This window comes from Tursiops truncatus, chromosome 20 (assembly GCF_011762595.2).
Source record: "Tursiops truncatus isolate mTurTru1 chromosome 20, mTurTru1.mat.Y, whole genome shotgun sequence".
Taxonomy (NCBI): Eukaryota; Metazoa; Chordata; class Mammalia; order Artiodactyla; family Delphinidae; genus Tursiops; species Tursiops truncatus.
The window spans coordinates 216,400-230,637 of record NC_047053.1 but is presented as its reverse complement, the minus strand read 5'-3'; the positions used below and the strand labels follow the sequence as shown (position 1 = coordinate 230,637).

Genomic DNA, 14,238 nt, shown 5'->3' with positions numbered 1-14,238 from the left:
TTGCTCCCCAGGCTGTTCCCAGGAAGGCTGGTCCGGGAGGGGCCCCAGGACTCCTGACGGGCCACGAGCTCGCAGGAAGGCAAAGACGCTCTGATGTCTGGCGGCTGCACAGGAAATCCCTCTGCAGAACTACTTCTTCCTCTTGGGTGGTGCGGCTGGTTCGTGGAGGACGGTTTTCTCCCTCCTACCCCAGCTCGGAAGGGCCCTCTCTGAGAAAGCTCAGCCACAGCGAGGGGCGGGGACCCCCAAGATACTCGGGCTGGAAGGGGGAGGGCAGCCACGGGGGGCCTGCCTCTTGCAGAGCTGAAGGGCGTTGCAAGGAGTAAGGAGACATGTGCGCGCGTGCTTGGCCCGACGCCCCCAGCAGTTGGCACACAAGGTTCCTCGTGGCTCCTCATCTGCGGAGACGACCCGGCCTGGGCATGTTGGCAGGGCCCCAGATCAGCCCCCCTGCCCATCACGGAGCGGGGAGCAGCAGGTGGGACCCAGAAAGACCAGAGGGACGCCCCTGTCCGCGTTCCGGTCCTGACCGCGGGCCCTCACGGTGTCTGCAGAGCAGGAACAGCCGGGCCCCGTTCGCCACGGCAGCTGGGCCACGGCCACAGACAAACGTCCTTACAAAAATAACTCTGAGTCTGTCCCCGTGGGGACCAGGGTTCCTGAGAGCACGCAGAGGCCGGGGCGAGGCCCGGAGGGAGGGTCCGGTGGGCGGGCTCGGGCCCCGCGGGGCCGGGGCTACGGCTGCAGGCGCTCCAGGTACTGCGGCAGGGGGTTTTCCTTGACGAACTTCTGGATGTACCAGCACGTGACATGGGCTCTCAGGTCCTCCTCCACTACGAAGTCCAGAGCGGCCTGGCAGCCGGGCAGAGAGAAGAGCGGTCAGGGCCCCCAGCGGCACCTCGGCTCAGAGGCCCAGCCCCTCAGGCCCCGGGCTTTCCCTCGGGTCTGCGATGGAGCCAGGGGTGCTGCCACCACCCCCGTTACAGTCGGGAAGTCGGGGCAGGAAGCTCTGGCGAACTGCCGGAGGAACAAGGCAGGGAAGAGAGGGGCCAGGGTCGGATCCGCCCTGGGAGAGCGCTGCCCGCCCGTCTCCACAGCGAGCCGGGGTGCCCAACAAACTCCTCTTCTCCTCTAATTCTTCACTGGACACTCCTCTAGGAGCCTCCCCTATGGGCTGGGTTGGGGCGCCCGGGGCTCCCTCCGCCCCTGGCAGAGGTCACTCAGTTTTCACAGGGATCCCAAGAGCAGCAGCCGGGGGTGGGGATGTCAGCGTGCAGTTGTCGTCCTGGTGGGTCTGGTGCACCTCCCTGCCCCAGTGCCCTGCACACACTGGTGCACAATAAACGTTTGCTGAAACAGTACAGCACAGTCTGGGTGTAGCTGGAGGGTCTGATGACAAAGGCCGAGGGCTGACTAGGCGCCTGGGCTCCTGGTCGCCCGTCTGACCCTCCGGCCACCCCCCAGCGGCCCACACCTGACCCCGGGTTTCAACCCGAGAGCCTCTAGTGACAGGATTCCAGGCTCTTCTCCCATTTTGCAGATAAGCGCCCTCACCCCTGGCAGATCCCTTCTCCTGTTACCCAGGTAGCAACTCTGGGTTCCTTGCTTGTAACGGGGTGGGCCCATAGGCCAGCTCGAGCTGCTACTGAAAGACACCTGTCCCCCGCCGGGGGCCAGCGGGGAGGGGGCGGAGGGAGCAACGGGGCAGCAGGGGGAGGGGCTAGGCCCCGTCAGCCGTCAGGGGAACGCAAGGCCGAGCTCTGCTCCAGGTCAAAGGCCCTTGAAGCCCAAGCTGCTCTCCTAGCGGCTGGGGACGCAGGGGCAAGAGCCAAGTCACTCCAATGTCTGCCCACCTGTTCAGCAAGGGTTCACGGAGCACCTACCACGTGCCATACACGGGGTCCCGGCAGTGAGCTCCCGGCGCCGGTTAGGTGTGTGCGTACGGCGGTGGGGGCCCGGAGGCCCAGCCCCCAGAGGAGGGGAAGGGCGCGAGGCGGCCGCAGCCGCTGGAGGAGGGCGGGGCCTGGCCCGGAGAGGAGGGGAAGGGGGCGAGGCGGCCGCAGCCGCTGGAGGGCGGGGCCCGGCCCCCGGGGCGTGGTCTCCTGTGAGTGGGGGGCAGCCCCCACGCCCCTACCTTGGCCAGGTGCTTGGCGATGCCACGCCCGCGGTAGGCGTCGGGGACCTCCGTGTGCTGCAGGTCCACAATCCGCTTGCCCACGTACTCGTAGAGCAGGACAGCCCGGTCGTGACACCCTGTGGGGAGGGTGGTTGGCGGGTGAGGCCCGAGCCGGCACGGAGGCCTGGGCCTTGGAGGCGCAGGCGTTTGGAGCCCGGCTGAGGAGCTGGGTCTGGAATCGCCTCTCTGCGCCTCAGTTCCGCGTCCATAAAGTATGGATGTAACAGAACATTCCTCATTAGAGTGTGTGGAGGGTTAAATGAGGCAATTTCCGTAAAATGCTTAGAACAGCGACCGAACATACCGAGCCCCGCGTGGGCCTTTCCCGCTACCCTCCAGCCAGCATCCCAGGGCCCCCGGCGCCCCCCAAAGCTCAGCTCTCTGCATCCCCACCGGAGCACCTGCCCGAGGGACTGGGAGCCCCAGCGCTGGATGAAGAGCAGAGCTCAGCAAGTCGCCAACTAAACCAGAGCCTGAAGAGACAAGAGAGCAGGACCTCCCACCGGACCTGGGGAAGGGCAGAAGGAGGGGCACACAGGAAAGCCACGCCAGGCACAAGAGGGAGAGCAAACTGGCCTTCATGCCCTCTCAGGCCTGGCACTCTGGTCTACCCTGGTTTCCTGCTGGAAAAACATTTAACTGGAGTTCCTCCAACCAAAGTCTTCAGTTCCTCATCCGCCTGTCTGTCTGTCCATCCAACCACACACCCACCCACCCATCCGGCCCCCATTTGCCTGCCCATCTACCTGCCCAGGCATCCCATCCACCCATCTGTCCACCTGTTCCCCTTGACAAAAGTTCACTGAGCCCCAGACACTGTTTCAGGAGCTGAGGACAACTCCATGGGTTACTATTTCAGGAAGTTTCAAGTGTATGAAGGAAAAAATAATCTGGGCCTGGGGAGACGGGCATTTAGCCAGGGGAGACCTCCCAGGAGGAAACCTCTGAGCTGAGGGGTAACTGGGGAGCAGCAGACGTCTGAGGGAAGAGCAGGGGAGGGGTGGGCAGAGGGCACAGCCAGCACAAAGGCCCCGAGGCAGAATGTTTACGCAGGGCAGCAGGCCACGTGGGGACTTCACAGGCACTGCGCGGACCTCTGCTTCTGCACCGAGGCCCCCTGCAGACAGGGGGCAGGGTCTGGAGCCCTTGTCAGCCTTCTCCGGGTCCCTGCTCACTCGCTCACCCATCGCCTCCCTCAGCATTCCTGAGTGACAACTTGGGCCACAGATGGACCAGATCCCAGGATGGCCTGGGGGATTCTCTGTCCCTCCCACTCCGTCAGCTCCTGGTGGTCCCAGGGGCTTGGTCACCACCACATCCCCAGTGCCCAGCCCGGAGCAGATGCCCAAGAAATACCTGCCCCACAAACTCCTGCTGTTCTCTGTGCCACACACACAGCAGGAGCTGAAGGCCGGCTCGTGGCTGCTGTACGCCCAGTACCTCCCTGGAGCCCGACCCCACGCCCTTGGGGACACTGGGACAGGACAGCTGCAGCTCACACTGCTGGGGCCACTCAGCCCCTGCACACACCAATCCTCACGAGAACCTTACAAGATGGGCAGGGTTCTCACAGCCCCATCGACAAACAGGGAAACCGAGGCTCTGAGAGGCTATGGCGCAGCTCGGCATGTGTGGAGCTGTCTGGGGACCCCGGGTCTTGCGGCTGAGAGGAGCAGAAGGGCATCGGGCCGCGGGGCAGACGTGGCTGCGTGTGAGGGACAGGGCGCGACGCTGTCCCCGCCCCACACCTCCCTGAGCTGCGGAGGAGGCAGACGCCAGTGGACAGCCCTGCACCACCTGGGCCTCAGTGACCGCAGAGGCTGCCCAGTGCCAACTGCCCCACGCTGCCTGGAGACGGCCACCCCCCGAGGCGCTTCTCATACGTCTCTCAGCCTCTGCTCTGACCTCCGGCAGGCCCGTGGGAACAGCTTTCAAAACATGCCCGGAATCTGGCCACTTCATACCTCCGCCGGCCCCTGGGTCCCCCGTGGAAGCCGAGTCACATCCCGTCCGTCCTCTGCTCAGGGGCCTCCTCGTGGCCCCTCACGTCCACCCAGCCTCGGTCGGGTGCTCCCTCTGCCTGGCGCCTCCCACCGGAGAACCCCCTGACCTGCCCCCCTGGGCACCACGGCCACCCCATCCCCGGCATCTGGGTCCGTGGATCCCACAGCCTCCGCGTGTGGCAGCCTGGCTGGACCCCAGGCCCTTCTCCGGGCTGGGCCAGTACTTGCCATGTGGGGGCCATGGAGCCAGCCAGGGCCCCGGCTTCCAGTCCCAGCTCTGCCAGGAGACCTCAGACGTCACTAGGTCTGGGACAGCGGCTACCTCCCTCCTGAGAGTCACGTCGAGATCATGGGCTGTGACTGGTTTTGAGAAAAGTTAAAGCAACCTGGCAAATGAGGAGACCTTCCCTCCGTCTCCGCCCTGCCTGCACCAGTTCCGAGAGCAGGCCCGGCAGATCAAAACGCCTGTTATACAGGCGATGAGGCAGAGGCAAAGCCAGACCCCAGGCTCTCTGTGCCCTCTGGGACGTAGCTGGTCAACGACAATTGGGCGAGGGAGCCCAGGGCGGGCGGCACCGCCTGGCTTCTCTGGGCATCTCCACCTGCAGAGCCTGCTGTGGGCAGGGGCCATGGGCTGGTGGCTCAGAGCTGGGAAGCGTGAGAGGGCAGACCCTGGGGGCCGCCCAGGAAGCCCACCCACAGGCCCAGCTGGTCCCATCCCCCCCAGGCACCCTGCCCAGGGACCCGCTCTAGCATGCATCCCAGGACGCGAAGGGCATGAGGGTGCCCTGGGAGCACAACGTGGCTCGGGCAGGGGCCTCCTGCCCGGGAACTGGGATCTGAACGTAGGAGGCCTCTGCTGCGCTTTCAGCCCTGCTGCCCCCAGGGCCTCAGTCTTCCCATCTGCAAAGTGGGGGCTGGGGAGGATGTGGAAGGCGCTGGGTTCCAGGACCCCCAAATGACGCTTCTTGGAGCAAGTGGGACACTCGGCGCTGGCTGAGAGGGGAAAGCAAAGGCCAAGGGTGGGGCCGCCCAGGGGTGGGAGCTCAGTTCTGGCTTTGCGCTTTCCCCACTGATGAAATGGTGATACAAGCTAGCTTTTCAGACCCTGGATCTGGGGACCAGACAAGCCTGGACACCTGCATTCTTTCACAGCCCACATCAGCAAGACCCATCCACGCTTCTTTCAGCAGCCATCCAGGAGCTGGGATTTCTCCCCTCCTCTCACACCGCCTGCTCCAGAGCAGTAGCCATCCTTGCTCCTGTCTTGCCCCGGAGCAGCCAGAGGGAGCCCAGGACATCCCACCCGCCCTCTGCTCAGGACCCTCCCAGGCACCCACCTCACCCGGAGTCAAGGCCAAGTCCTCACAATGCTTTCCACGGCCCCGCACCACCTGCCCCCAAGACCTCTTGACGTCCTCTGCTATGCGGCCTCTCCGTCTTCTCGTCCCTGCTGCTCCCAATACACATCAGGCATCCTAGAGCCTTTGCACTTGCCGCCCCTTCCACGTGGAGTGCCGTTCCCACCATAGCTCCCTTCCTTGCCTCCTTCCCAGGGCGGCCGTCCCAGACACCTGACTCTAAACAACAGCCCTTGGGACCTCCCTGGTGGTCCAATGGTTAAGACTCTGCGCTTCCAATGCAGGGGCCAAGGGTTCGATCCCTGGTGGGGGAACTAAGATCCCACGTGACGCATAGCGCAGCCAAAACAAAGAAGAGCCCTTTCCTGACGCCCGACCTTATTTCTCACCAGCCTTGCTCTCTAGGACACTCTACACTTTCTCGTCCACTGCCTCCAGACGGTCGGTCCCAGGAGCCCCCAGCACCTACAACAACGTTGCGCAACACACAGTAGGTGTTCAACAAGCACTTGTGGAATGAATCCTAGTTCTTCTACCTCCAAGGTGCAAGCCCCTGGGCACGTCAGTCACTTTCCCTGCCTCAGATTCCTCCTCTGTAAAATGGGCAGAGCAGTTTGGACAACGCCCCACCCCCCACCAACAAGGCTGAGGATAAAGCGACTCCCTGTGCGTGGGGCCTCCTGAGGACTGAATGCGCACAGCTGCTCAAACCTCTTCCCTCCCCAGACCTGGAGGCTGCTGGAGGCTCCTCAGCCCAGCTGTGCCAGGGGATGGCCGGTACACACCTGCACCTGGAGCCCCAGGGCCACTCTGCCTCTCGGCCTCAGTGCCCACATCTCTCACAGGCGCAGTGAGCTGGCCTCCGGGAACTGCCTGCAGGTTAGGAGACACCACGGCAAGCCGTTCCCCTCCCCAGCTGAGGCGGGGTGGGGGCTTGGGCACAGATGACTCCCCGCCCCCCATATACACCCAGACCAGGTCCGGCCTGGCTGCACAGCCCCCGTCTCGCAGGCAGGCAAGGAGCTACTCCCGGGCATGGCTGGGGATCCCGGTCCACTTTACGGTTAGCCAAATGAGCAGTAGGCAACAGAGGTGCAAGTTTAGAAAGATGGCTGGTCACATCCAGCTCTGACCACAGCCAAGTCTAGAGGGGTGTCCTTTGGCTGTACTCACTAGGGAAAGAAAGAAGGAAAACCCAAAACATTCCCTTTTTCTTCTTTCTCTGAGTGTCTAGGGCCTCCTGAGCTCCCCAAGGGAATCTAAGGCCTCTCTGGAGCCTCAAAAGGAGGATTTGAAAAGCCATGGGGCCTCGTCCAACGAGAGCAGCGGGGCTCGGAGAGTCACGGCCAGCCAGCCAGCCGGGCCACTGCAGGCAGTGTGGCGGTGGAAGTACATGCCTCCAGGTGGAAAGACGCGTGTCTGAGTTCCGGCCTGCGCTCCTCCCCTGCACCGGCCTCGGCTCACTCCCCTGAGCTGCGGTGGTGATGTCCAGGTCACAGGGATGTTGTGACAGGGATGTGCTGGGCCCAGCTCAATGCACAGCACAGCCCAAAGGGGGCTTCTGAGGAAGGTCCGCGCTCCAGGCCCCAGCCCCTCCCGGCTGTCCAAGTGCAGGTGGGAGGAGTGGGCCCAAGCAGGACCCCATCCAGGCTCTGCGCATCCCCCCCACCTCAGGAAGCCTTCCCCTTCCCTCCTCAGAAATGGGCACAGTGGCCCATAAGGACCCTTCCAGCTTGGACACTGCCACAGGGGGCCCAGCTGGGAGGGAAGAAAAAGTTATTAAGGCAGAAGGGGTGGGACACAGGGATGAAAGTTCACTCCTCCATTTCATAATTCCACTTCCCATCCCCAGATCTCTTAGGCAGAGGGAGTGTGGGCTAGTAAGTGGTGGAACCTTTCTCTACAGGAAATGAGGACTTGACGTTGCTTCTGGTTTAAAAAGTAATGCCCAGGGACTTCCCTGGCGGTCCAGTGCTTAAGACTCTGCACTTCCAGTGCTTCCACTGCAGGGGGCACGCGTTCAATCCCTGGTGGGGGAACTAAGATCCCGCATGCTGCACCTCTTGGCCAAAATAATTAATAATAATAATAATAATAATAATACCCAGTCAGTGTTCACCAACATTTACTACCTGCCGCAGGCGCTGTTCTGAATCTTACTCTTACTGGGGCATCTGGTCCTTACCACCAGCCAGCAGTTATGCGCTGGGGTTAACCCCATTGTAGAGATGGAGAAACTGGAGCGCACAGAGATGAAGCAACTTAGCCAAAGTCCCAGAGCCTCTGGGGTCTGATGGCGACACCATCCCTCTACACCCCCTGCCCCTTCCAGGCAGAAGTCCCTCTGTCTGTCAGCCCCGGGTCGGCCCAGAGGATTCTTCCAATCCCCTTGGTGCAGAAAAGCTAAGGTTCCCAGGTGCAGCCAGAAGCCATTGAACATCGGGGAAAGGGGAGGTGGTGGCTCACCACGGTCCCCAGGACCTCGGCAGCAGCCCGGAAAACAGCCAGGCCGAGCAGGTGCGGGTTCCCCGGGGCCGAGGCGGGATCGGAGCTGCCCGGCGCCTGCCTCCACCTCCCCGGGGCCCTCTCCACCCCGGGCGCCCGGCGCGGGCTCGACTCTCCCGGCAGCCCGCCTCCACCCGGCCCGCGAGTGCGCCCCCAGCCCAGCGGCGCGCAGACAAAAGGCGGGGGCGGGCCGGGCCCCGCGTTACCGTTGAGCCGGACGGTGAACTGGCGGCGCCTGCGGTCGTGCTCCACGCGGATGGGGCAGCCCTGCTCCGGCGCGCCCGGCGGCACGGCGGCCGGCGAGTGCGCCATGGGCGCTGGGACCTGGGCTGCGGGCGCGCGGCGGGCTCCGCGAGAGGCGCGCGGACCCGCACAGCGGGCCGACCGCAGGCGGCGGCGCAGAAACTGACACTCGGCGGCGGCAGCAACAAAAAGGGGGGCAGGAAATCAGCTGTGCGGTCACGTGCAGCGCGCGGCCAGTAAGCGCGCGGCCGCTCTGTTTTGGTGCATTCCGTTTGGCTCTTAAAGGCGCCGCGCCGCTCACAGCTTCGCGCCTGGGCCCTTGGGCCTCTGGCCTCAGCTGGCAGGAGACTTTGGGGCCCGCACGGACCCCTTCTCAAAGACACGTGACGGGGCTTCCCTGGTGGCGCAGTGGTTGAGAGTCCGCCTGCCGATGCTGGGGACCACGGGTTCGTGCCCCGGTCCGGAAAGATCCCACATGCCGCGGAGCGGCTGGGCCCGTGAGCCATGGCCGCTGAGCCTGCGCGTCCGGAGCCTGTGCTCCGCAACGGGAGAAGCCACAGCAGTGAAAGGCCCGCGTACAGCAAAAAAAAAAAAAGACACGTGACGACCTGTAGGGCAATTCTCACCGTCCCCTCGCAGCCACCAGTTGTTGTTTTTTTTTTTTTTTTTTTTTTTTTTTTTTTTTGCGGTACGCGGGCCTCTCACTGTTGTGGCCTCTCCCGTTGCGGAGCACAGGCTCCGGAAGCGCAAGCTCAGCGGCCATGGCTCACGGGCCCAGCCGCTCCGCGGCATGTGGGATCTTCCCGGACCGGGGCACGAACCCGTGTCCTCTGCATCGGCAGGCGGACTCTCAACCACTGCGCCACCAGGGAAGCCCCCAGTTGTTGTTTTTTTAAAATTTATTTAGTTTTGGCTGCGTTGGGTCTTCGTTGCTGCCCGCGGGCTTTCTCTAGTTGTGGAGAGCGGGGGCTACTTTTTGGGGTGCGCGGGTTTCTCATTGCGGTGGCTTCTCTTGCTGTGGATCATGGGCTCTAGGCACGCGGGTTTCAGTAGTTGTGGCTCACAGGCTCAGTAGTTGTAGTGCACGGGCTTAGTTGCTCCGCGGCATGTGGGATCTTCCCGGACCAGGGCTTAGAACCCGTGTCCCGTGCATTGGCAGGCGGACTCTCAACCACTGCGCCAGCAGGGAAGTTCCTCGCAGCCACCACTTATTAAGCGCTTGCTGTGTGCCTGGCCTCAGCAAAGCCCCAAGGAAGCCTGGGAAGTAGGTTCGCTTAACCCCTTGTCACCGGGAGGACAGGGGCCCGGGGAGATCTGCGAGGTCACCTTGCTTGCTTTGGATCCGGTGAAATGCCACCTCTACCCCAGAGGCAGCAGCGCGGGAAGCGCCTTGGAGATCCCTGGAGCCACTCAAGGCGGGGCGGGGGGGGGGAGGACTGAGTCCCAAGAGTTCCAGGGACTTGCTTGAGGACACACAGGACTGGGGGTGTGAGGACCAGACTACTTTTTTGAAAGGGGACTGGACAACCCCTCCCCACCCCCAGCTTTGCTCAGATCAGAAGCAGCCCACCGAGTCAGGTGACTGCAGGTTTTACTAGTTCGTTAATGAAGGTGTAAGCATGACGTCACTCCCACGTGACCACTGCCCAATACCAGATACCCGACCCTTGTGTTTCCCCCTTCCTGCCAGTGCCCCACCCCTTGACTAATTTGCTTTTCCTAGAACTTCATGTAAACAGTATCATATAGTCTGCACTTTCAGGGTCGTTTCTTTTTTTCAACATTTTATGTGTGAGGTTAATCCTTGTGGTTGTATCTTTTTCATCACTGAGTAGTATTCCATTGTGTACATATTCCACAATTTAGCCGCCTGCTGTTGATGGGCGTTTGGGTTGTTTCTGACTGTTACGAATAAACGTACTGTGGACATTCTTGAACATGGTGCTCCTTGCAGGTGGCTGCGTCTTGTAGTCAGTGTACCTTGAATTTTATGAGGACTTGCCAGGCCATTTTCCAAAGTGGTTGTACCATTTTTACACTCCTGCCGACAATTTTGAGAGTTACGTTTGGTGCTGTCAGTCCCTTTAGTTCTAGCCATCTGATGAGTGTGAAGTCATCGCTCACTGGCTTAAGTTTGCATTCCCCTGATGACCCATGACGGTGAACCTTTTTCATCCACTCCTTGACCGTTTGGATATCTACTTTTGTAGTGCCTGTTTAAGTTTGTTTGTTTTTCGTTTTGGAGTTCTTTTTCTTGTCTGGTTATTAGTCCTTTGTCAGATATATTTATTGAGAATATCCTATCCTAGCAGATTTAAAAAAAATAAGTGTGTGTTGTGTCACAGAGTTTGGAAACAAAACAAGGCTGAGGAGTGAGTCATAACATACAAGGAGATAGAAGAGGATCCTGGGGTCAGAGGGGGTCTTGACTTGAGCTGAGTCAGGGCTGGCTGCAATCCTGAGCAAGACGTAATCTTGTGTGTGTCTCAGGTGATTTCTTTGTCTCCAAATAAACTTGAGTGGTGTGGGGAAGCCAGAAGAAGTTTCCATCAACTGGAAATTCCATCAACTGGCTATGCCGTTTCCCATGCTGGGCCTTTGCACGCGCTGCTGTCCAAGCATCACCTCCCTTGGAAGGCCCTCATCGAAGCTCCTCAGTCCTCCTGGGTACAGGGGAGATTCCTGGCAGGGCCGAGGGCACACCAAGTCCACCATAAGAGCCCAGGATCCTCCCTGTTTTTGATTCCCTTCTTTCTGTCCTAGTTTTAAATGTCTATTATCTCGTTGGGGTCTTTAAACCTTGCAGAAAACCTTTGTGGAACAGGCAGTGGATCAATCAAAGAATAAAGCAAGCAATCAGTCTTTACAGAGTTGAAAGGACTTGCCTCTATCTTTCAACACCAAAGCATGCTGGTCATGGAGGAGCCTTGGGGAGGGGGCTCCTGAATGAACCTGTGACCCCCCCCAAAGTTAGAAAGCAAAGCTGGGTCCCAGCAGTCCTGGGGAGATGGGCCCTGGGTCATGAAAGCCCCAATGGCCAAGGCTTGGTGGGGCCACACGGAGACCGGGTCCCATGTATTGTACATAGGGTATCATTTATTCAGTCAGCCATTAATTCATTTAGCAAATATTTATTGAGCACCTACTGTGTGTCAGTCACTATTCTAGGGGCACCCAGTGAACAAACAGACCAAACTCCTTGCCCTTCAGGAGCTGACATTCTAGGGGAGGGAGAGGCACCAAGAAGGAAATAAATCCGTGGTCCGTCTCACTGAGACAAGGGCCCAGGGAGACTCAGTCGGGGGGAGGGGAGGAGGTGCCTTTGGAGAGGTTTCAGAGGGGGTATCGAGGACAGACCTCTACAGACCGGGCTTTTTTAATGAAAGACTTGAAGGAAGTGAGGGAGCCTGGTCCAGGCAGAGAGAACAGCCAGTGCAAAGACCCTGGGGTGGAGCTGAGGCCATGTGGCGTCTCCAGCTTTTATTCTGAGCCAGGAGGGGCCGTGGGAGGGTTCTGAACAGACCAGGGATCTTAGGGTTTTTGTTTGTTTGTTTTTTAATGTTGGAAAATTTCAAACACATATGTAAGTAGAGAGAATTATAAAATGAAGCCCAGCGTACCCATCGTGGCTGTGGTGTTTGTTTCTGTGTTTTTTTCTTTTATTAAAAAACATTTTAGGTAGTGTTTACATATAGCAAAAATTCCCCCTTTTTATAGTTTTGACAAATGTGTACCCCGTGCAGCTGCATCACAACCCAGTTGTAAAGCACTTTTATGAGCCCCGACCCCGTGCTGTTCACCAGCCCCACATCCTCCCCGGGGAGCTCACCGTCCCGCCCAGCGGCCCCCTCCCCGCCTCCACCCTGGGACAGAGCCTCTCCTGTCCTTCCTGCCTAGTGGATGCACGAGGGGCCTGACTTACAATCTTCCGAATAATCAGGAAGATATCCAGGAGACCGAGCCCCTCCGAGGTCCACGCCTGGGGTGGCGTGTCCTCCCGGGTGGCTTCTCCTCCTGCGACGTCATTCCTTCCTTCCTTGTATGGAGCAAGTGCCCTGGTTCTAGAGTCTGGAACTCGGCAAATAAGGCACCAAAACTGCTCATGTGAGCTCTTTACACACAGGCAGTGTTTCCTCCAGCACACGTGGACTCATAGTCACTGTTTTGTAGTCTTTTTTCCCACTTAACAGTATAATGTGAGCAAGTTCCTTTGTTAATAGATAGGAAACCACAGAATCATTCTTTAAGAATACTCTTATATTTAATTTTTGATTATGTAATATAGTCACATGTTTCCAAAACTAAAACAAAATGTACACAAGCCCCAGGGGACACTCAACCTCCCTCTCCCATCTTCCCCCGCCTCACAGAGGGAAGCATCCTCACTTGTCATGAATTTTTTCCAGTTTTCCACACATAAACCCAAGTAAATACAAATGTATATTCTTTCTTCCCATTTGAACCCCAAAGTTAGCATATAAACCCAAAGTGAAGCCTGTCACTGAGCCATGGGTCCTGCAGCCCGGTCAGTGCCAGCACGTGCCGAGGACCCGCCCTCCGCCCAGTGTGTGGTCATCCGCTGAGTGGACACCATGACGTCAGTAGCAGAGGACAAGGCCCTGGCAGCCCCCCCGCCCCACGGCCCTTTATTGTCAGGCACTTGAGTCATTTCTAAATACAGCCTCTGTCACGACTGCGGCTCTTCCATCTTAAGGAGACAATGATCCTCTGAGCGGCCCCTGTCACTGGGCCGTCGGGTCAGGCGCCAGGATCTCACTGCACTGGGTGTGTGCTGGGTGCTTCCGGGCAAGGTCTCATTTTCTCTCTCACCCCCGTGAGGGGCCAGGGTCCATCGAGCGAGAGCAGGGGCCGCTGAAGCTCTCTGGGGGGAGGTGGTGGAGCCAGGACTCGGACCCGGGAAGGCTGAGTCCAGGGCTGATGTTTCAGGTGGAGGACAGGTCGGGCCTCCGGGCAGGCCTGGCCAAGGACCTCCCTAGACGGCCGGAGGCCCTGAGGCCCTTGGGGTAGATCGGGGCCAACAGTGCAATGGGGGCGGGCCCAGGCCTGCTATGGCGCAGGGACTGGGAAGGCAGGCGGGTGCTAGGCAAAAGGGGTCAGTGCGGAGTGTGGCAAAGTGGGGCTTCCTGCCCTGCCTCCCCCACTGGGGCTGACAGCTCACGTGGGAAACCTGGCGGGTCTTCTGACGTTTCAGTGAGAGCTGGAAAGAAGAAATGAAGCGAGGCCTCCTAATGCTCAAATGATGGCAACTGACTAACTGCACAATTACACGTGGCTACTGCCTGCTCGTAAAAGGTTAGCAGAGGGAGACAGAGGGTCTGGCAGGTAACGTCCGTCTACACGTTCATTGCAGGATTCTGGCCCATTTTCTGGAGATGCAAATTTTTTTTTTTTTTTTGCGGTACGCGGGCCTCTCACTGTTGTGGCCTCTCCCGTTGCGAAGCACAGGCTCCGGACGCGCAGGCTCAGTGGTCATGGCTCACGGGCCCAGCCGCTCTGCGGCATGTGGGATCCTCCCGGACCGGGGCACGAACGCACGTCCCCTGCATCGGCAGGCGGACTCTCAACCACTGCGCCACCAGGGAAGCCCTGGAGTTGTAAATTTTTTAAAATTAAAAATGTGGGGAAAAAAAAAAAAATGTGGGGACTTCCCTGGCGTTCCAGTGGTTAGGACTCCGTGCTTCCACTGCAGGGGGCACGGGTTCGATCCCTGGTCGGGGAACTAAGATCCCACATGCCGCTCAGCGCGGCTCAAAAAAAAAATATATGGGAAAAAAGAGATAAAACCAAGTAGAATATGTGAATCTTGTCAGATCCTGGTTTGAAAAAAAAATCAGCCATAAAAAACATGCGGGGTTAATGGGATACTTGAAGGTGGCGGGTGTATTAGGTGTCTGTGGCATGATGGCTTTTTTCTTAGGTGGGATAATCG

The 14,238-nt window shown here is 59.5% G+C and overlaps 1 protein-coding gene and 1 long non-coding RNA gene across 3 annotated transcripts; one reads left to right on the top strand and one right to left on the bottom strand.

The window, feature by feature from the left end:
- Window positions 1-47: 47 nt before the first annotated feature.
- NATD1 (N-acetyltransferase domain containing 1) lies at window positions 48-8,689 on the bottom strand. 2 transcript variants are annotated; one of them, XM_033848410.2, is made up of 3 exons: window positions 8,252-8,501; window positions 2,135-2,253; window positions 48-852 (listed from the first exon to the last, which is right to left on the bottom strand). In XM_033848410.2, exons 1-3 carry the CDS (start codon window positions 8,355-8,357, stop codon window positions 736-738), a joined length of 342 nt encoding a protein of 113 aa, XP_033704301.1. In that variant the 5' UTR covers window positions 8,358-8,501; the 3' UTR covers window positions 48-735. The 2 variants fall into 2 exon arrangements, with proteins under 2 accessions (XP_033704301.1, XP_033704302.1); XM_033848411.2 differs by lacking the exon at window positions 48-852 and adding an exon at window positions 859-1,350 and having other exon boundaries at window positions 8,252-8,689.
- On the top strand, window positions 2,248-13,945 carry LOC141277421 (uncharacterized). Its single transcript, XR_012328817.1, has 2 exons — window positions 2,248-6,419; window positions 6,775-13,945. It is a non-coding gene; the product is annotated as an uncharacterized lncRNA (long non-coding RNA).
- Window positions 13,946-14,238: the final 293 nt, after the last annotated feature.